Source organism: Hemicordylus capensis, chromosome 3, assembly GCF_027244095.1.
Source record: "Hemicordylus capensis ecotype Gifberg chromosome 3, rHemCap1.1.pri, whole genome shotgun sequence".
Lineage (NCBI taxonomy): Eukaryota > Metazoa > Chordata > Lepidosauria > Squamata > Cordylidae > Hemicordylus > Hemicordylus capensis.
The window spans coordinates 90826489-90847711 of record NC_069659.1 but is presented as its reverse complement, the minus strand read 5'-3'; the positions used below and the strand labels follow the sequence as shown (position 1 = coordinate 90847711).

General features: G+C 40.0%; 1 protein-coding gene across 1 annotated transcript; it reads left to right on the top strand.

Annotated features, from left to right (window-relative positions):
• Positions 1-627: 627 nt before the first annotated feature.
• Positions 628-7407, top strand: CLDN14 (claudin 14). Its single transcript, XM_053311255.1, has 2 exons — positions 628-736; positions 6479-7407. Exon 2 carries the CDS (start codon positions 6595-6597, stop codon positions 7300-7302), a length of 708 nt encoding a protein of 235 aa, XP_053167230.1. The 5' UTR covers positions 628-736; positions 6479-6594; the 3' UTR covers positions 7303-7407.
• The last annotated feature ends 13816 nt before the right edge of the window (positions 7408-21223 follow it).

The window sequence follows — 21223 nt, the reverse complement described above, 5'->3', positions numbered from 1 at the left end:
TCATCATCCCCTCTCCCCTGCAAAATGGTTTTGCCCTGAGCCCCAAATAATCTAGAGACAGCTCTGGCATGGATGACGTTTACAAGGCACTGCACTTTTTTAGATGCATGTGTTAATATATAGTTATTTTGACACTATTTATATGGCGAAAAGCTGTCCCTCAGTAGCTAAAGCAGTTCTAACACCAGTAGCATTTGGCAGGGTCTATAAGGAAAGGAATGTGGAAAACATGACGTCAAACAAGTGAGGCTAATTAACACCCGTTTCCCAAATTAGAAAGACCTCAATAGCTAGAATTTAAAAATAACACCTTAATGATTTCTAAAAATAGATGCTGCCAAGCCGTTGAGTATCATGACCTCCATTAAACTTGGGAGCCTGTTTCCTGTGACTAATGGCACAAATTGCATTTAGCATTTATATTCTATTCTCTTTAGGATTAGCAAAAAAGCTTAATGCCTGACCTTGAGAGGCCTTCTCATGAGACCCGAGAGATGAGCTCTCAAACTGTGTATCCCACATGGTGCACAGAGGTATGATATCACATTAGATTAGTTAAGAGAGAATATGACTGGGAGTGCAGCACCAGGGTCCATGAATAAAGGTCAAGGAAAGAAACTGGAGTATCAAGGAACGGGGAGCAAAAGGCTAGAAGGATGATTTGGCAGTTAAGACCCCGGACTAGAACACAAAGAGATAACTCTTGGTCTTCCTTAAGCTTCCTATGTAAATTTGGGTAAGTCATCTAATTTCTCAAGGGTCACTTTTGGGAACTAATATCTATCTTGGAAATTAATTTTTAAGTGATGAGTGATTTTAAGTATTTACATTTATTCGTCTGTTTTTATTCATTTTTATTTCAATCCATACTATATTATTATGATAGTCCAGTAATGATGTTTAAAATCCTGGATAACTTACTCATCGGCTTATATTCTAGGTCAGACAACAGGGGCATAACTAGAGGTGATATAACCAATGGAAACCAATGGTAAACATGGCATTCAAAAATAAAACAGTAGTGAATATAAAGGCCACAATCCAGAAACATTAGGCACTTGACACCATTGATTGCAATGGGACTCATGTGTGTCTAACTGTGCACGAGACAGTGCACATGCAGATGTGAGCACTTTCTTTGGTTATATGGGAGGGGAGCTCCTGAAAGGCCAAAGGCAGTGGAGCCAGAACTAAAATGTTGACCTACAGTTCTAAAAATGTATATATGCAGATATATTATTATACTGTAATTACATAAAGTGTTCTGGACAGAAAGCAAAATGATCAGCTAGGGAATTTCAGTTCAAATGTAATGTCCAGTGTTGAATATTTTGTGTACCTTTTCAATATTTTATTTATACATTTTGTTAATTTCTATAACATACTCTGGGTTGGATTGACTTTTAAAATGTTACTTCATGCCTGCTGTGATACAAAAAGCAAAATGTATCATGAGACATGATTCAGCCTAACACATTGTAAAGGTAAAGGCAAAGTGTGCTGTTGAGTCAGTGTCAACTGTGGTTGTCTTTGGTAGAATATAGGAGGGGTTTACTTTTGTAGCAATATTCAATTATCCAGTCCAAAAGAATATTGGATTTGGCCAAGGGAGATCTAGATTCAAATCCCACTTGAGGCATTAATTCATTGGAAGGTTGGAGGCACTATATTGTTGTAGAACCTCAGATCATCATCTGTAAAAAGAGGGTTGTTATGAGGATGTATGTATATTACAAGTGAAGAAATGTTTTAATTTTTTATTAATAATTTTTTGAAACAGGTTGAACAATTTTAACAGATGTACATTAAGACACAAAGAAACAAAACTGATTTTAAAATTTCAACTTTCAGTATAATACAATATTTCTCTCCCTCTTATTGTTATATAGTATTAGTAAAATAGGCTTGCAATTTGCAAGTATTCCTCTTGCACCAAGAATTTACCACCAACTCTGCCTTCCCTGGTTGCTAGTTGATGGGCAGCAGTTTGTGTTGACAAAAATATGTGTTTATCTCCAGCACTTAAGCGTTCTCACTTTTAAAATTTATTTGATTATTTTTGTGCAAATCCAACATGGATTGAAATGCAGTGAATTGAAAAAATATAGATTGTTTGCTGCTTCATAATTCAGTGGAAGTCCAGACTTTCTGTCTTGAAAAGTATTCACGAAAACTGCCAAAGTTTGTCAGAAGGTATCAGTCCCCATGCTTTTCCAACGGGAGAGTTTTTCTGCATTTTTTTGGGCAAATTAATCAATTTTTCTGGGATTTCCATTTTTCTGGTAGTCTGGGTGAGGTCTGGAACCTACCTGTAAAATGGCATGTTTCTGTCATTTGTGGTTTGGTCTGAGAGTTTAATGTCAGTCAGTGAGTGAGGCCTCAGTCAGTGAGTGAGTGAGGCCAAGCAACACACACACACACACACACACACACACACACACACACACACACACACTTATCCCATTTCTCAAAAACAACAACCCTCCTTTAAACAAACAAAACAAAAACAAGAAAACAAAAAGATTCTAATAACAGAATTATTCTGATTTTTTTTTTTTTACAAAAATACCTTTTACAATGCATACAGTTCCGAGAATGGTTTCCAGATTAACTGGAATTTGTCATGAGCTTCTCTTTTAAAATAAGCCATTTTCCCCACAATCACCCCAAAGCAATAAATCATAAATCCACTCTTCTATCTCAGGAGTGTCCTTACTAAATCTTAGGAAAAGGCTGTATAGCTAACCCAAATTTGCAACAGAAGCAAGAGTGTTATGAATTTCTGAAATAAAATCTTGCCATTTTCTTCATAAAGTGATATATTTCCTGTCACTATATTTTCATGTCATAATCACATGGAATAATCTTGCTCTGTAGTACTTTTGGGAGTGTGATTATTGCCACCAAGAATGTAATGTGCATGGTCACTGTTCTGCATGGTTAGCTTTTTATGTGAAGTGGCACATATGTGTATGTGCATAACTAAATAGATAAGTGTGCATAGGGAGTCCAAAGAATCTTCTTTGTGTCTCCTGCCCTTAACTCTTGTAACTCCCAGCTGGCATGGTGGTCACATAAGAACTTACACCACTGGAATTAAGGTAAGTGGTTCAGTTTTCATCTCATATCATTCACATCTCTTGGCTGCAGCTGTGTCGACATATTTGAATAACATGCTACTTGTTTTGGTATTTCACTTAAGAAAGATGAGAACCAACCTAAATGTTATATATCTGCCTTTTACTTTCTGTGATTAATTGTATAATGATGTGTCTCCCTTGGTATCAATTTCAAATGTGGAATAAGAACAGCCTTGCTGGATCAGGCCCAAAGCCCATTTAGTCCAGCATCCTGTTGCTTACCATGACTCGCCACATGACTCTGAGAGGCCCACAGGCAAGAGATGAAGGCATGCCCTCTCTCCTGCTGTTGCTGCCCTGCAACTGATATTTAGAGGCAGCCTGCCTCTAAGCTGGAGGCAGCCTATAGCCATCAAGATCAATTGCCGCTAGTCTTGATCGCTATAGGCTGCCCCCAGACTCAGAGGCAGGATAACTCTAAATACTGGTTGCAAGGGAGCAACAGCAGGAGAAAGGGCATACCTCCATCTTTTGCCTGCGGGTTTCCCAGGGGCATGTAGCAGGTCTCTGTGTGAAACAGGATGCTGTAAGATAGGCCAAGGGTGGCTCCAAAGTGGGGTATGGGTGGGCAAATGCCCCCCCCGACGTGGCTTGCCCCCCACTTCCCTCCATTTCTATTTCAGATATATAATAAGTGGGACATTGCTCATCCATCCATAAATGCACTTTGCCCCTTCTGTGCCCCCTCCCCCAATTTTTTCCTGGTGCTGCCACTGTTTGGGCCTGATCTAACAGGGCTATTCTTATGTTCTTAGTCCACATTTGAAATTGATACTAATGGAGACACATCATTATACAATTAATCACAGAAAGTAAAAGGCAGATATATAACATTTAGGTTGGTTCTCATCTTCCTTAGGTGAAATACCAAAGCACAGTAGAATGTAAGGGGTCAGTTATTCAAAGATGTCTACACAGCTGCAACCAAGAGATGTTGGATTTTCTTAACAGAAACACCTCATTGGATTAATCCTGTTCACAATATACTTTCCAGTTTTTTTTTAATTTGATCCCAGTGCACGATGGTAAAAAATTGTCCACAGATACTTTTACTGCAGCTGTCTTGGTAAGAAACATTTCCCATTCAAAAATTTGCAACCGGCAAGTAGAAGCTTGTGAAGCAGGCCTCAGGGCTGTTTCTCACTTTACATTTTGTACTGGGAGGGCAGATACCTAAGTACGGCTGTACATACCTTTTGTCAGCTGAGAATGCTGCACACACTCATTTACATTATTGCTTTCTCAACAAAAATACATACAAGCAGCAATTAATTATGTATGTAATTTTGTGTATTTCAGCAAGAAAAGTGGCAGCTTTAAATATTTATGTGCCATTTTCATGCAAGGTTTATACCTTGTATTCAGATGTGTACACATCAGATGTGAAACTTGTATTCAGATGTGCACACCTGAATATAAAATGTATTGTAAGAAGAAACACATACATAAGTATATGTGTAGGCTCCGGAGGTAAAGCCTCCTCTTCCAATATGAGAGCACAGACTAAACTTTTAAGGTTCCCCCCCCCCACAAATTATTGTATCACAATTATCTATCTATCTATCTATCTATCTATCTATCTATCTATCTATCTATCTATCTATCTATCTATCTATCTATCACAATAATAAATACTCTTAAACTGGAGTCTAGAATTACCCCAGGTGAACTTCTATTTGCAAACATTCTAACATCAAACATCATTATCAATAGCTAATGTGACATGCAACTCCATTTACAGTAAACCAGGACAAAAATTTCTCATTCTTGAAAGAGCAAGACTCATGAAGCAGCCTTGGGGCAAGTTTTTTCCTGAGATTCCAGAGTTAAAACCTCCTGTCTCACTCTTGGAACAGACCATGTCCTTTATACAGAATTGCACCACTTCCTAAATATGTTATCCCCAATAAACTACTTGTTCCCATAATGGAGAAGCATTATGCTTTTGGATTCCAGACATCTTAAAGTGAAGGTTCCACCTGCAACCTACTTGCCATATAGTACTGTTTATCTTGAGATAATGATCAACAGGGGTAAGGTAAAGAGACCTGATTATCCCTGGATACTTTTCTTCAGCTTTGGATTTACTTCTTGATTTTTAAATAGCTCTGAGGCAGTTTAAGCCTTAAGGGGTTGCTTCTCACTGTGTAAACAAGGCCTTGAAATACGACATCTTGCTTTCCCTCTTTTTCATATAATTTTGTCTCATGCAAATACTTGAGCTCTCTACATCAGGGATGCAGATTCCCACCCATCCCCACCTTAAGTATTTTGAGGAATTCCCCCTCATTTTACTGAAGTCCCCGCAAAACATATTTCCCCTTCAGTCTGCATCCTTGCTCTACATTTGCATCACAGAGTCTCTTTCCCCCCCATCCCCTCTTGAATCTTACTTGGATTCATCAGCTACTTACCTCATGATTTAACTTTGAAGATTTTGACCACACACACGTGCATGTGCGTGAGTGTGTGCATGTGTATATACACACACACACACACACCATTCACAAAATGAGCTATTGCAAACACTTTGGAAAGCAGCCATTAGCAGAGATCACTGAAACTAAGATTTACACAGGTGGGAGGGCTTTTATTTCTTTCATGGTGTTTCAGCTTGAATTTATTATAGGATGTTTTCTATAACTGTGAAGGTACCACTTCTCAGAAGCTGCAAGGTACACATCTGGTTTCACATGCTGTCATTTAGATTAAAGCCATAACCTGAGTCTCCACAGGGCCTAATGAAAATTATTCCCCTTCAAGTTCCTTTATTAAAACAACAACACCTCAAGAAATATTGGCAATTGGGAAAGGCAACTTTAATCCACTACTTGTTACCCTCTTCTGGAGTTTCCTTTCATTCTTTCATTTTAAAAAAATCACTCTAGTTGCTTTTCAGTTTGAGCAAACACAGCATCATTGTTCTTGTAATCCCACTCTGACCTTCTGGAAATGTTTTCATCATGCAAAGTAGCTTTCAGGCACTTACTTCATAAATCTTTCCTATTTCATGAGGGAACACTTGTGAATGTTCTAATCTCTTGTTGTTTAAGGAAATAAGTATTTTTCAAAGCTTGCTGAGAATACAAAAATGAGATTAAAATATTGTTTTCAGTGTCATGATGTGTTTACATTGTTCCTCCTTATGAAGTAGAGAAGGCTGGTATAAATAACAATAAGCAATTACTTTCCCACCACTTTCACAGAGTGCATTAAAGTGGGTTAAATATGCTAATAATCACCCTAACTACTGCTGGAATGTACCTTACTTACTGGTCACTGGAGTAATGCACTTAGATAATGTTTAACTTCTTGTTCCGCAATTACTTCTTTATTAGGCATCCAGAAGGTGTCAAAGTAAACCTGCCATATATCTCCCAGGAGAGGCTGTGTTTTCAGAACCAGCCCCAGCGAAAATACTGTATTAAACAGAATAACCAGGACAAACATTAACATGGCTAGCATGGCTGTTCAGTTACTGGGCTTCCTTCTGAGTCTTCTTGGTTTAGCTGGAACAATAACCGCTACTGTCCTGCCTCACTGGTGGAAAACCGCACATGTGGGAACCAACATCATCACCGCTGTAGCGTACATGAAGGGTCTCTGGATGGAATGTGTTTGGCACAGCACTGGGATTTACCAGTGTCAGCTCCACCGCTCTCCACTTGCTTTGCCTCGTGATCTTCAAGCAGCCCGTGCCATGATGGTGATTTCCTGTGTTCTTTCAGCCCTGGCATGTGTGGCTGCTGTTATTGGCATGAAATGCACCCGATGTGCCAAAGGGTCCTCTGCCAAAACTGTAATTGCCGTCTTAGGTGGAATCCTTTTCATACTGGCTGGGCTCATATGCCTAATCCCTGTTTCTTGGTCAACCAATGATGTGGTTACAGATTTCTACAACCCAATGCTGCCCAACGGGATGAAGTATGAGATTGGGCAAGCCCTTTACCTTGGCTTTGTATCTGCTTCCCTAAGTATAATTGGTGGAGCTCTCCTGTGTGCTTCATGCCAGCGTACTGGGAACAACATAACCTACCACCCACAGCCAAGGAGTACGAGGGCAGCTCCATCCTGCAGACCACCAACGGCCTACAAAGCAAACCATACTTCATCATTAACGTCTGCTTCACACAGTGGTTACAGGTTAAATGACTATGTGTGAGTTCTCTAGGATTCACTTGTATGTTGCTGCTGTTTTTTAAAATATAATGTTATTTGTAAAAACCATTGTATAACAGAACAAAGGCAATTAAGAAAAGCTTTATTAACGCACAGTAATTTTAACAAATGTTTACCATTGTTCTAATTTTATGTAAATAATGCATAGAATTTTGAAAAGGCTGCTTTGGAACTTGAACATGTAGTATTCCACAGAGCGCACTCTACATATGTAGAATAAAGACCTGTCAGTGTATAAACAACTTCTGTTGTATATAGCTCTGGTAACTATTCTTCTTCCAAAAATTTATTTAAACATTTTCCATTCCTATGTAAAAATTAAAAGAAGAAAGAATACACAGTCTTAATGACGTATATCCCATGACAAGGATCAGAAGCATAAAAGCTGAAGCATTGAGCTGAAATCTTCTGTTCCAAAAGATTAAGAAAATATTTCTGTAAGTACTGTAGGTGCCTAAATTACTGTTCCACTTTTAGCAATTTTGTTTACATTGCTAGGCCCCCCCCGAAGCAAATGCAAAAATCAGCATCCACATTATTTACTACAATGCTTTTCTGTGACTTCATCCCACAAACATAGGCACCCAGAGTGCACACTATTGAGCAGAAGGGCTAGTGTGAAGCACAGCAAAGATACATCCACTTAGACATGGTCCTAATATAGCAGCAGCCATTACCTTCTCTCATTTTTATCTCTTTGTTTTATTAGGCTTGCAAGGTGTTGTTAAAACTGTTTTTTAATGGTGAAACTGCCCTGTAAATGCTGCACTTGTGGTACATTGTACAGATTATAGAATTTTTCGATACATGCTTCTGCCTCCAAGGCAGCAAGAACAGAATTGTGTAGCACAATTGTTTGTGCTTAAATTTCCAGTCAGCTGTAAGATACATCAAAACAATACCTGGCAAGACATCTGAAAGTGGTGTGACTCCCATAAATCAGGTCAGCTTATTTCACATTGTGGCATAAGCCTACTGACCTTGATCATAAGAATATTACCCACTATTCTGCACATATATTAAAATAAATGATAATTATACATTTATATCTGATTTTTTTTTTTGGTGGGGTGGGGGGAGAAAATGCATTTGAGCCCCCACAGGATTGCAAGCATTTTTTGGCTAACCTATATGGAAGGGAATAAATTATATTTGTTTAACTTTAGCTCAGATGTCCACACGCATGTAATATAACCTTCAGGTGAGGGTGATGAGTTGACCAAGAAGCCATCAGGTATAATAAATATAGAATGAGACACAAATTATGGTGAAAATGTAACATAGGTTATCATAGAGACAATGGAGCTGTTCATCTTTCAAGAAAACTGAGAGTTTCAAGAGTTACTTTTCTTTAAGTAATTTGAAACACCTCCTTCCATTAGATATCAGGGTTCTTTTTTAACCTTTCTTTTCTCATCTTCCCAAAGATACAAGAACTTGTGGCGAGATTAGTTTTAGTCCTCAGCTGATGAAGAATCAGAATATCTCCTGTCAAATTTAAAGTGAATATTTAAATGTGCTCATGTGTCCACTTTTCACAGGCAATATCTTTGAAGAAGTTATCTTTGTGCATCATTAGGGGGGGAAACTCTTATGATGTTCTGTAGAGATTCATCCAGATGCAAATATTTAATTTGACTAAGTTCCTGCCTATATCTTTACTCTTTAGATCCAGCTAATTATTATTTTGGGTGAAAACAGTTGATGCCTCCCTTCTTCTTTCTTCAAGGATATATGTATATATTTAAATGCTGTAGTAGTTATTGATCAACTGTCCTTAATAGCTGCACTTTGGAATCCATAACTGTCCTGGACACAGCTATTACTTGCCAGCATATTGTGCTCAATTAAACTGACGTGCCAGTTCCTGTCAGCTTTATTTGTTCTCTCCCAAGTGTTTATTTAATGTTAAAAAGGGCAAGATGTTAGAAAGGTGGATGGAATAATTTTGCATTTTACTTACACATTACAAGAGTTGCTCATTTCCACCTACCAGCTCAATTTTTACACTGGATAACTTCATTTTGTGAATAACAGAGCTAGTCAACAAACAAAGTGATCTATTAAACCATAAAAAGTAGAGCTCTACTCAACTGGGAAATAGCTTGCATGAATCAGGCAGCATTCAGACTAGTTAGTCATGACTAGGCACCACTGACATCAAAGAGACACAGGCATTGCCAGACTGTAGGCCAAGGAGTCAGCACATCAGCATGCCACCATTGTCAAAAGGGGCGTGCTGAGTGTGATTGTGCCTTTTCGGAACTGTCCGCCCACCTCAATATGGAAAGGGCACTAAAATCCCTTTTAATGCCATGTTTTGCCTATTTCCCTGTTACTCGGGAAAGGAAAGGGAACAGCCCTCCTTATGAATAAGCTGATGCTGTTAAAAATGAGCAATTGTGTTAGCAGCGCTTCCACAGTTTTGTCCATTTGCCACAATGGGCGAAACTGCAGAAGAAATGCTCAGTGGCGGTACCAGAATTTTGGTGGGTGGGGGTGGGGACAGAACAGGCAAAGTGCGTTTATGGGTGGGCGAGCTGCGTCTCACACATTAGATTTCTAAACCAGAATGGGGAGCAGGTGGGGGTACTACTTGTCTGGAGGGCCACTTGCCTCCTTGCCCCCCCCCCCGGTGCTGCCACTGCCAATTCTTAACAGTGTTGAGCTGTGTCCGAAGTCCACAGCAGCCCCAAGGTGCAGTGTTATGCAGCCATTATGTTGTGCATCAAGGAATGTTGCACATCATGGAAGGCCCCACTGGGCCTTAGTCATGACTATCTTAGTCTGGATGCTTCTTCTCATAATCTTTATCATGCATTCTTTAAAAAGTAAAGGCATGTTTGTGGATTTAGAGCAAAGTGATGATCAGTATGCCTAGTTTATTGTCAAAGATCTATGTGTGCCTACATTTATAAGAGCAAAGAGAAACAATGTTCTATTACTATTCAAGAGGAAGCGCCTTTCCCCCTGCTTAAGAACATAAAGACTCAGGCCCAAGGCCCATCCTGTCCAGCATCCTGTTTCATACAGTGGCCCACCAGATGCCTCCAAGATGTCCACGAGATGCCTCCAAGAAGGGGGTGGCTTGCCTGCTCTCCTGCTGTTGCTCCCCTGCAACTGGTATTTAACGGCATCTTTAGTTGCATACCCCTGCTAACTTAGCAAAGAGGCACCTTTTAATGTGGTGATTCTCTTTATTTAGCAGGGGGAGAGTAACTGGCCCTCTCCTCCCCCCAGCACAGTACTTCCAGTGACTGTTGCTGGTGTCTATCTTATGTTTCTTTTTAGATTGTGAGCTATTTGGGGACAGGGGTCCATCTTATTTATTTGTTATTTCTCTGTAAACCGCCCTGAGCCATTTTTGGAAGGGTGGCATAGAAATCGAAAGAATGGATAAATGAATAATCAATCTTGCCTCTGAGGCTGGAGGTGGCCCATAGCCACCAGACTAGTGGCCATTGATAGTCCTATCCTCCATGAATTTGTCCAAGCCCCTTTTAAAGCCATCCAAGCTAGTGGCCATCACCACATCCCATGGCAGAGAATTCCATAGATTAATTACGTGCTGTGTGAAAAAGTACTTCCTTTTGTTGGTCCTAAAATTCAGGGTCTCCAGTTTAGTGGAATGACCCCTGGTTCTAGTGTTGTGACAGAGGGAGAAAAGCTTGCCTGTGCTTTCTGTATAGACTACAGAGGCTTCCATTTTCTCCACGTGACAGATTGCTTTCAGAAAACCCATCATGTAAAATGGATATCCTAGAGAAAAATAAGTAGTTCTGCTTTTGAGACAAAAAGTAGTTCTTCTCTTTAGGGTAGACACAACCTTCATGGTCCTATTCTGGTAATATTTACATGAGCAAATAGTTAAGGTGTAATTGGAAGTTTCTACTTCTTCTGCATACCTCTTACATTAAACTCTTATAGAGGGCCTGTTACTTCTTTTTTTAACTTCAGCTGGTTTGGGCAGGCTGCAGTTTTAACAGTTATATGGCATCACTCTTGTGCTATTTTTTTAAGCGAAAAGAAAATTCATAATTTAAGAAACATGATTGCCAGTACCTATGGGCCATATGCTGTAAACGCTAGAGCTAATACTATATATTTCAAATGTAGTTGTAACGGGTTATTAGCATAATAAATACACACATGGATGTAGCTGATGAAATCCTAGGGGTGGAGGAATTCTCTGGTAAATGTGGCCCACTTGTAAAAACATTTGCTCACACAGTGAGTATCAGTATTGTGCAGTGAGGGAAAGTGTCAGGTAATCCACTAAAAGTGAACCCAAAAATGTTTACAAAAAATTAACTGCGTGACAGCCCAGATCAATGAGGTGGGGAAGAGACTTCTGTGTATTAAGCCAACACAGGACCCATGTGACTAAGCCCAATAAGATTGGCACAGAATGTGTTTTAAGCAAAGAGAACATATTTTGGCTTATTTGCACTAATAATTTATAGCAGGTCAGTGTGACATTGAAGCAGATTTATTACACATCTTACCTGTAGTGTATGCACCAAAATAGATGGGGATCAGAGAAGGTGTTGTAGGTACTAGGGTAAACTGAGGCCAGGGGGTCAAACTCAGTATCTCATTTCAATGCCATGATTTAATCCTGGGGAAAATGAATAGGAAGTATACCTCTAAACACATACAGAGTGCCTCTGTTGAATAACTAGCCCTGATACATCATGCACCAGCGACAAGGGCCTATGGACAAAGCTGAACCCTAGGACCTGTTTGTTTTTAGATTAGAAAGGAAGCATCTCTGTGTTCACATAGTTCAAAAATAAGGCATATTTCTCTATAACAACATAGACTCATCACATATGCAAAGCCTTAAAGGAAGGTGCCACCCGACTTCCCAGAAAGTAAAACCAAGCTTGCTTGCAACTTGGTGTAGCCAGGATGATACAATTGATGCCAGGAAAGGGCAAATGAAAACTTGGTCATGCCAATGCGGGAAGCTTCAGGGTTGGTTCATACTTAGTATGCCAAAAAGATGCCTCCATCTGATTCCCATAGTGGACACCTGCCATAGTGGTTCCTTGGTCTTTTCATTGCATATGGCAACAATTGTATAAGCTTGCCAAAGTCTAAAAGTATATGGAGAGGAAAAACAAATGTTTAGTTTGAGAATGGCAACATAGAGCCCCTGGTGGCGCAGTGGTAAAATTGCCGCCCTGTAACCAGAAGGTTACAAGTTCAATTCTGACCAGGGGTTCAAGGTTGACTCAGCCTTCCATCCTTCCGAGGTCGGTAAAATGAGTACCCAGAATGTTGGGGGCAATATGCTAAATCATTGTAAACTGCTTAGAGAGCTCTGGCTATAAAGCGGTATATAAATGTAAGTGCTATTGCTATATGTGGAATGGTATGGCTGAGAAAAGTAATTGTCAGTGAATGGATAGTACATAATGCAGATGGTTATGATAATATAGGTTTCTGCTTATCTGGGTAGACTAATGCTCTTCTAAAATAGGTGTTGTTTGGGAAGCCAGAGGCTGTCCTTTCCACCATAGTTTATCATGGGCATCTCACCTATTAAAGCAGTCACAGAATGCTACATTCTAATACCAGGCAATGCCAGGTATGCCAACAAGATCTGTGCTGCTTGCACAATGTCTATGTAGGGTTGCTCAAGCTACATCACAGCTCCTTTTTCTGGAAGCATGGAAGGCTTTCTTTCATAATTTTGGTTTAGTTCTGCAGCTAGTGCTGAGTAGAAAGTTGAAGAGGCTCCAGTGCAGAGAGGCATTCTGACTTAGCAGACCACCAACATGGTTCCTGTGGAAATCTTGTTCATGGTATACACTTGGCGTGCATGAGAGCAGTATTCCCAACAAATGTGGGGGTTTAGTATAGGGGTGAGCAATCTATGGCATGCATGCCAAAAGCTACATGAGGAATGGTTTTGTACAGCACTCACACTGCTAGGGAGACCGGCCACTATATGCCCACTGCCTGAATCCAGTTGCTGCTTGCAGTAGCAGGCCGTGGACACCCAGAATCAGCAGAGGCAGTCTCTCTGGCTGTGCATGGCTGGCTGGCTCTCTTTCTTGTGTGAGACACAGCCAGCCAGCCTGCACTGCCAGAGAGACTGTCGTGCAGATCCTGGGTGTCTGCTGCCTGCTAAGGCAAGAGTGCCACACCAGCTGTAGCGTTGTAGCAGTAAGTTGTCCTTGTGTGCATGCTCTCTCTTCTCTTCAGCAATCAACTTTTGTGCTTTGTCTGCTCCTGAAATGAAGGAGACAACGCAGAAATGTTTGCTGAAGCACAGAGAGACAGTCTGGTGGCTGAAAGCATACATAGTGATGCAGAGGGGTAGAGCAGTGTCACAGCCTGGCTGATGCACGGGGCAGGATGGGTAGTGAGGCAGGGATGCCAGTTTCGCTTTCCTGAAGACTTGACACACTATTTGTGAAAAGTTGCCAACCCCTTTCACAAGGGAACGGGAAAGGGCAAACCCTCACGGAAGAAAAAAGGACTAAGAAATAAAGATAGGGTAAAATCACAAAAACGTTCTAGGGAATTCAGTGGCTTTGTGTCTTATTGCTTTCTTTCCTTGGTATCAGCAGTAGGCCAGAAGTCAGAAGGTGGAATATTCAAAACATCTTATGTATTACATTTGTATCCTCCCTTCTACTGAGGAGCTCAGAACGGTGTGGTTTTGACTCTGCCCCTTTTAAAATGAATGAATCCCAGTACCTTTGATGGATGTGCAGCAAACTCTATACATATTATTCAGAAGCAGCCCTGTTGCATTCAGTGGGGCTTACTTTCAAATCACTGTGTTTAGGTCTGCAGCCTTAGATGTGACTAATCCATGAACACAATAAGTCTGGAAAAGATATTTGATAAGCCCCAACAATATTGGTAAAGAATGCCTGCTGTGCATTATAGGATGTCTTTCCTCACAGCAGTTAGCCTCTCCAAACAAGTTAAAAAGCAGCGTAACTGTACATGATGATGTGGTTGTTGTATAAGCTTGCCAAGGTCTAAAAATATAGGGAAAGGAAAAACAAATGTTCAGTGTGAGAATGGCAACATTTGGGAAATCGTATGGCTGAGAAAAGTAATTGTCAGTGATTGAGTGAGTAGTATGTAATGCAGATGGTTATGGTCATACATGTTTCTTCTTATCTGGATAGACTAATGCTCTTCTAACCTAGGTGTTGTTTGGGAAGCCAAATGCTGTCCTTTCCACCATAGTTGACCATGGGCATCTCACCTATTAAAGCAGTCACAGAATGCTACCATTTAATGCCAGTTATGCCAGGTCTCAATATTGAGATACTATATGCTTCTTTAAAAGACAGAAGAACTATGTCTCACACAGAACATGTACTGTGGAACCTAACATTTTAACATTATGGGAAGAAAATGGAGACAGCCTATAAAATTAAAAAGGAAGGATCTCTATCCCTCCAGGAATTGCTAGTTTCGCCTTTTTAATCAGGTGAAACAATTCCCAGGCTCTGCTGGTAAATGTCTAATAAAACTTGATAGTAAATAGATGTAAAATAAACCACGATGAAAGGAACCGATATTAAAACTGCCTCTGGGTTATAGCAGTATTTGTTTCTTATTGTGCTTGCTTGACACTCAGATATCAAAGAGTCAAATGTGGAAAATTGTCCCTACAGAAGTTAGAAGCAATTATAACTTTGGGGATTTCAATGCCTGAAGGCACATGGCATTTGATATTGCATGATACGAAAGGAACTCCATTTAAAAGTATTATGAAATACCAGACAATACTCCGTTTGAAATGACTGTGCATCTCCCAGCTGCTACTTTTTTGAGATGAGAGAGAGAGAGAGAATAATTCACAGCCAAAATAGCCTCATTCTTGCCTAAATAAAAGCAGCTTCCATCTCCTCCACAAAATGATTAACACGTTGTCTGTTTTCCAGGGGCAGGAAGTTCTATAGATGGGAGACTCGGTTTCCCTCTGTGCTGTCAGTGCTTTTGCTTATGACGAAGGCCCTACCAAGAGGCTGCCTTTTTGGTGGCACGACGAAAAGGAGGTTTTCTCCTATGTAGGTTCCAAACAATGCAGTTCAGTCCCTTCTAGTCACATAAAGTTGCAGGATCCTCTAGAAGCAAATTCTGGCTGGCAAATGCTCTTAAGAACAATATTGAACCTATATACAGTAAAACTGGGTATTTGTTTTTTTAATAAAAATATTTTTTGGTTAGTTTTTCATGTAATCCTGATGAAGATGATTGCATTTTATTGTTTTTTACTGTTAGCACATGCAGGTAAAACTAGCTAGCAAAATTTTGGTATGTACATTATGCATAGGATGCAAATCCAGTTAAGCAGAATGAGCCTGGGTCTAGCAGTGTGCAAGTTGCCCCTTTATACAGACCTATATAAAAGCCAGCCAAACTCTCCCAACATTCCATCTCAAGTCTACTGTGATCAAGAGACAGAATTCAGAGCCACGCTATGGAGATAGCGGCAGGTTTGATTCTTAATGGCTAAATTCACTGGCTGACATCCTGCAATTAAAGAGAACAAGTTGAAATTGAAATTTACTGGACTTCCTCCAGTAAATTTAGTCAGGATGTAAGCCACAGGGAGCAAGGGGCAGATTTAGCGATATCTGCAAGTGCACCCTTTTACTTTTTCCTGTATAAGTGAATGGTGACCTTTCATTCTTACGGGGAAATAAAGCTCTATACCAGGATTTCTTAACCTTGGGCCCCAGATGTTGTTGAACTACAACTCCCAGAATCCCCAGCCACAAAGGTCATGTCTGGGGATTCTGGGAGTTGTAGTCCAACAACATCTGGAGGCCCAAGGTTAAGAAACCCTGCTCTATACTGCAAGGGGACATGGTAGGGGCAAAAGTGGCCCTAACACGAGATGGCCAGGTCACCACTCACAGGGACACAGTAATCCCCTTCACTGTTCTGAAGGCAGCTTCAGGGTGGAGGGGAAGAGGGTGATCCATTTTCCCCCCTTATTTTTTCTTGTTCTGCAGAACAAAAGGTTCAAGAGGGGTAAGGAGAGAAGGAAATAATGAAGGATCAGTTTGGCCTGGCATTGCCCCAAACTCCATCTCAGGACAGAGGATCAAGCCATAAATCTTTAACAAATTTAATTTAATATTGCATGCTGTGGCTAGTTGTTTAATTTATAAATGTCAGTGCAATAAAGCAGTTCAAACATGACTGCACCCTGTTCTGTCCATTGACAAGGGAGGATGACAAGAATTTGTCCTTAGTTTCCCAAAGATTCGTATGCACTATTGAAACCTTAAATTTAACAAATCCCTCCATGAAATGAATGCTGGTGATAGAAAAAAGAGCGCAGATTTATTAAGAGCAAAAATTGTATATATAAATTGAGCAATTTTAAACAAAATTAAATTTTATTTATTTATCTCTCTCTCTTGTAAAATGGTCAGGAGATATGATTTCCTGATCAATTCTTAATTCCATTTTTGAAAACACAAGTTTTGGTTTATGAACCTGGTTGCATATTTGCAGATGACAAATTTCTTTCTATTTGGGTCACCATCTCTCATTTTTAATGGAAACCAACCCAGCCACAATGGAAAAGAAAGGCATTCCCTGAACAGGAGAGCAACCTACTGTATACCTTACAGACCTACCATTTCTTTTTCTGAACCTGCATAAAATTTAATTACCTTACCTGCTATTGCTATACAGTCTTTTCTACAGCCAATATTTAATTTATAATTTTGAGAAACAGGGTACTATGGAGTAAAAACATTATTTAGTTCCTCGAGGACACCTTCTAGCTTCCGACAATTTATTTTAAAAATAACCTTTAACTGCTTCACTTCAACCTAATCCTATAATTATTCTAATTATAGATTTAAGTAGGTTTAAGGTAAGGAAAAGAATCCCTGAACATTAAGGGCCTCTTACTTTATCTCTCCTTACACTTTGTACTAAATGACATCAAAAAATTTTATCAAGACCCTTGCTTCAATTATATGAAGAAGGAGGCTATTTCTACAGAAGATGAGCTAAATTCTCTGGGATTTCTTTTTAATAATCTAATGGTATTGCAAGTAGCAGTTAACATTCATGAGTGTTCTAATCACAGAATCCCAAAATGTGTGGCCAGTCACTCTTTTCTTATTTCAACACAGCAGGCAGGCAGTCTTTTCAGGCAGTAGAGTACTCACTACCTGCTGTGTTTGGCTGGCCTCTTCCTCTTAAAATAAATAACTGGATGAAAAGTCATTAGCAGGATATTTGGGCTTGCTGTAGAAAGAAAATTAAAAGTATCAAAGTAATGTCAGAATTTTAACAACCTTTCCTGTTGCAGAGGAACAGGGCAGGCATCCACAGCTGTTCAGATTGTCCAGTATTCTTTAGCCAAGTGTAATTGCAGCTCAACATTTCCTCCTTAAAATATTCCTTGCCAGGAGCCAAGCCAAGTAAATGTTGGACAAGACTAGGGTGTTAAAAATATGAATGTGCTCTTATTGGAGCAAAGTTACATGTTTTATATTAAATGTACCCATTGAAAAAATAATCCAGCAGAAAATTTGTCAAGATGATAATTATTTTGGCAAAAAAGAATACCACCTTGTCTGGCCTCCATCAAAAATGGACTCCATTTACCAAACTTTAATGGAGAGCCTTCGTTGAAATGGACTATGATGCTTGAATGTTGCTGGTTCCTGTTTTTAATATTTATGGTTCAATTGGCTGGCAAAATATCTGGTTCTCTTAGGAGCCCCCCTTTGAACAGGGTAAACTTTAGCCTCTACTGGAATAATGGTTGTATTTTTTTGTACTCAACAGCCTAGAAGGACTGAAAGATCAGCAAATCCCATTATTCTGAACTGAGAATAATTTATTTATTTATTTATTAGAAGCATTTTATATACCGCCCACTCCGAAGACTTTGGGTGGTGTACAAAAACATGCAAAACAAGACAGCATTAAAATTACATTCTAAATAAAACTAAAGTAACTAACAAAAATAAAAAAAGGGGGTGGGGAAGCAAATAGGTAAACTACAGGGTAAAAGCCTGGCGAAAAAGAAAAGTCTTTAATAAAGATTTAAAAATCAACAAGGAAGGAGCTAAACAAATCTGCAGGGGAAGGGAATTCCAGAAAAGTGGGCCAGCAACCGAGAAGGCCCTTTCACGGGTCCTAGCACCCCGAACCTCTCAGAAATCGGGGACTGACAAAAGGGCCATCTGAGCAGATCTGACCAGACGGGATGTAACTGGATGGGAGAGGTGGGTCTGTAGGTAGACAGGTGCCAAACCCCGCAAGGCTTTGAAGGTCAAAACCAGGACCTTAAATTGAACTCGGTAGCGAATAGGAGAATAATGTATGTATGTACATACAGTATGTATGTATGTACTGTATGTATGTATGTATGTAGAAGAGGGGAGGAACAAGAATTTGGCTGTCTAGCACACATGCACACTAGGTTAGTTCTATTTAATTCTAATTAATGTAAATGTAATAAATAAATAAATAATTGACCCTGACCCCAGAAGTTATAGATTGGCCATCCTTAATTCAGAGCTCAAGGAAGACCAAGCTGAATCAATGGCCAAAAATGTTCATGCAATAAAGGGTTAAGTTTCATACAGATGGTGCAAGCATTTGAACCTTGACAATGACTCAGGGGAGATTCTACCTACCAGAAAGGAGGTGTTGAACTTTGCAATCTATATGTGAACTAGAAATGAGTTAAATGTGAACTTACATCTAGCTCACCAAGTTGAAGTCCTCCATCACTACTAATACTTCCTCCCTGAAACATCTGTGATTTGTTTTATGGAAGCATAATCCACATCCTTCCTAGGTATGGTGGTCTGTAGTATACCCCCAACCACAATGTTGTGTTTATTTCCTTTTCCACTTATTTTACCCAGATGCTCTCCACTGGACTACCATGTTCTCTATTATAGATGTCTGTGCAGGTGTACACATTTTTTGGCATATATAATAGTATTCCCCTTCCCTTTGTATTGCATCTGTTACTTTTGAACAAGTTATATTCCTCTGTTTCTACATTTCAATCCTTGCAATCATCCCACCAAGTCTCAGTTACACCTATCAAGTTGTATTTATCTTCCTTCACTAGGAGTTCAAACTCATGTTGTTTTTTCCCCATATTCTGTACATTAGTGTATAGACATTACAAGCCCTGGATATCATGCTCCAATGTCTCTGCAGCTATTTTATTGTGGGGTTTGCTAGGCAGCTGCACAGTTTCCTATGCAGCACCAAAGTTTCTCTCTTTAGCACTTACCTTCAGACTTTTATCTTCATTCTCATTAGAATTGTTGAAAGTCCTTATTATCAGGTTCATCAGGCTTCTGCCAAACACATTTTCCTAGTTCTTGTGACGTTCAACTCATCTCCTGCCAGAGGTCCTTCCTTCAGCAAGGTATCTTAGTACATGATTCCAGAAATGGAATCACTCTCATCAACACCATCTGCATAACCACCATTCACCTTAATGCTTCTTTTCTCTTGCTGTAGTCCTCTACCTGGAAGAATTGATAAGGATACCAGGTGGACCCCAAGGTTTTCCACTTTCCTTCCCAGAGCTTACTCGGATGTGATATGTTCATAGCTGCGCCTGGCAATGGCATTTACTCCATATGGATGAGCAAGAAGGGGTAATAAACAGTGGGCTTGATAAGTCTTGGAAACCTGTCCATTGTATCCAGAGTCTGTATACTGAATAGTCAGCATGTTTCACAAGCTTACAGGGTCAGTCTACACATGGCCACCTCCATACTTCTCAGTAGGGAGTAATCAACCACCACCACCACTCTTCTCTTTCTCCAGGTGGTGGGTGAACCACCTAAAACAATGAGAATCTTACTTCCTACATAATGTAGTCTGCTGTAGCTGACCTCCATCAGCACGATACCCAGAGCCACTGCTATTAGAAATATACTAAAGTTGTGCACACAACCTTCCACAGATGCTGGGAGGGTGGGCAGGGAGAAGGCAGGGAAGCACTCGCCTCCCCACTGACAATCCAGCATTGTTTCAAGCTATGCAGCTCATGCACCCACATGATGGGCATTGCCGCAAGCTGTGCAGCTGCCTGGAGACCGGGAAAATGAGTCCTGGCCTGCAGGAATCCTACAATGCACCGCACAAAAGAAATCCTACAATGCACCGCACAATGAACAAGGTGTGTTGGGGAATCCCCCAGGAGTTGGGTGCTCTAGGCACCTGACTGTGTATGCTTGGGATGCATGCAGCCTAAGTATACACACAAGCCTGACTAAAGGCCGGGGTTAAAAGTAAGGCTAGGCGGCATGGCAGCACTGGAATTGGCCCCGATCCTGGTGTTGCACACAAGCAGCTAACCCAGGCTGGGCTGCTCTAGCCTGGGTTATTATTTGTTCCACTGCTTCAAAAATTGATTCGCCTGCGGTTGCCATCAACTCATCTGGCAGCTACTACCTTCTCCGTTGCAGCCCCTGGACTTTGGAATGTGTTCCCTGTTGAAATAAGAGCCTCCCCATCTCTGGCAACTTTTAAAAAGACACTGAAGACACATTTATTCACCCATGCTTTTAATTAGATTTATAATTTTAATATTTTTAATGTTGGGTTTTAAATGATTTTAATGTTAATGATTTTAATGTTTAAATGGTTTTAATTGATTTAATGTTTAAATGATTTTAATTGTAAACCACCCAGAGATGCACATTTTGGGCGATATAGACATATGTTAATAAATAAATAAATAATGGATATAAAAATGCTGGTTCAAAAACAGTCACTCTTTGAAGAGGACCAAGGTGCACACACTCTTAAATTCAGTCTGTTTTCCTGGACATTCCTACATAGGAGTTACTATGGTTGACATGATATGCAGCATTAGGAAGCCATAACATTGGGCCCAGGGGATGCTGTGAAGT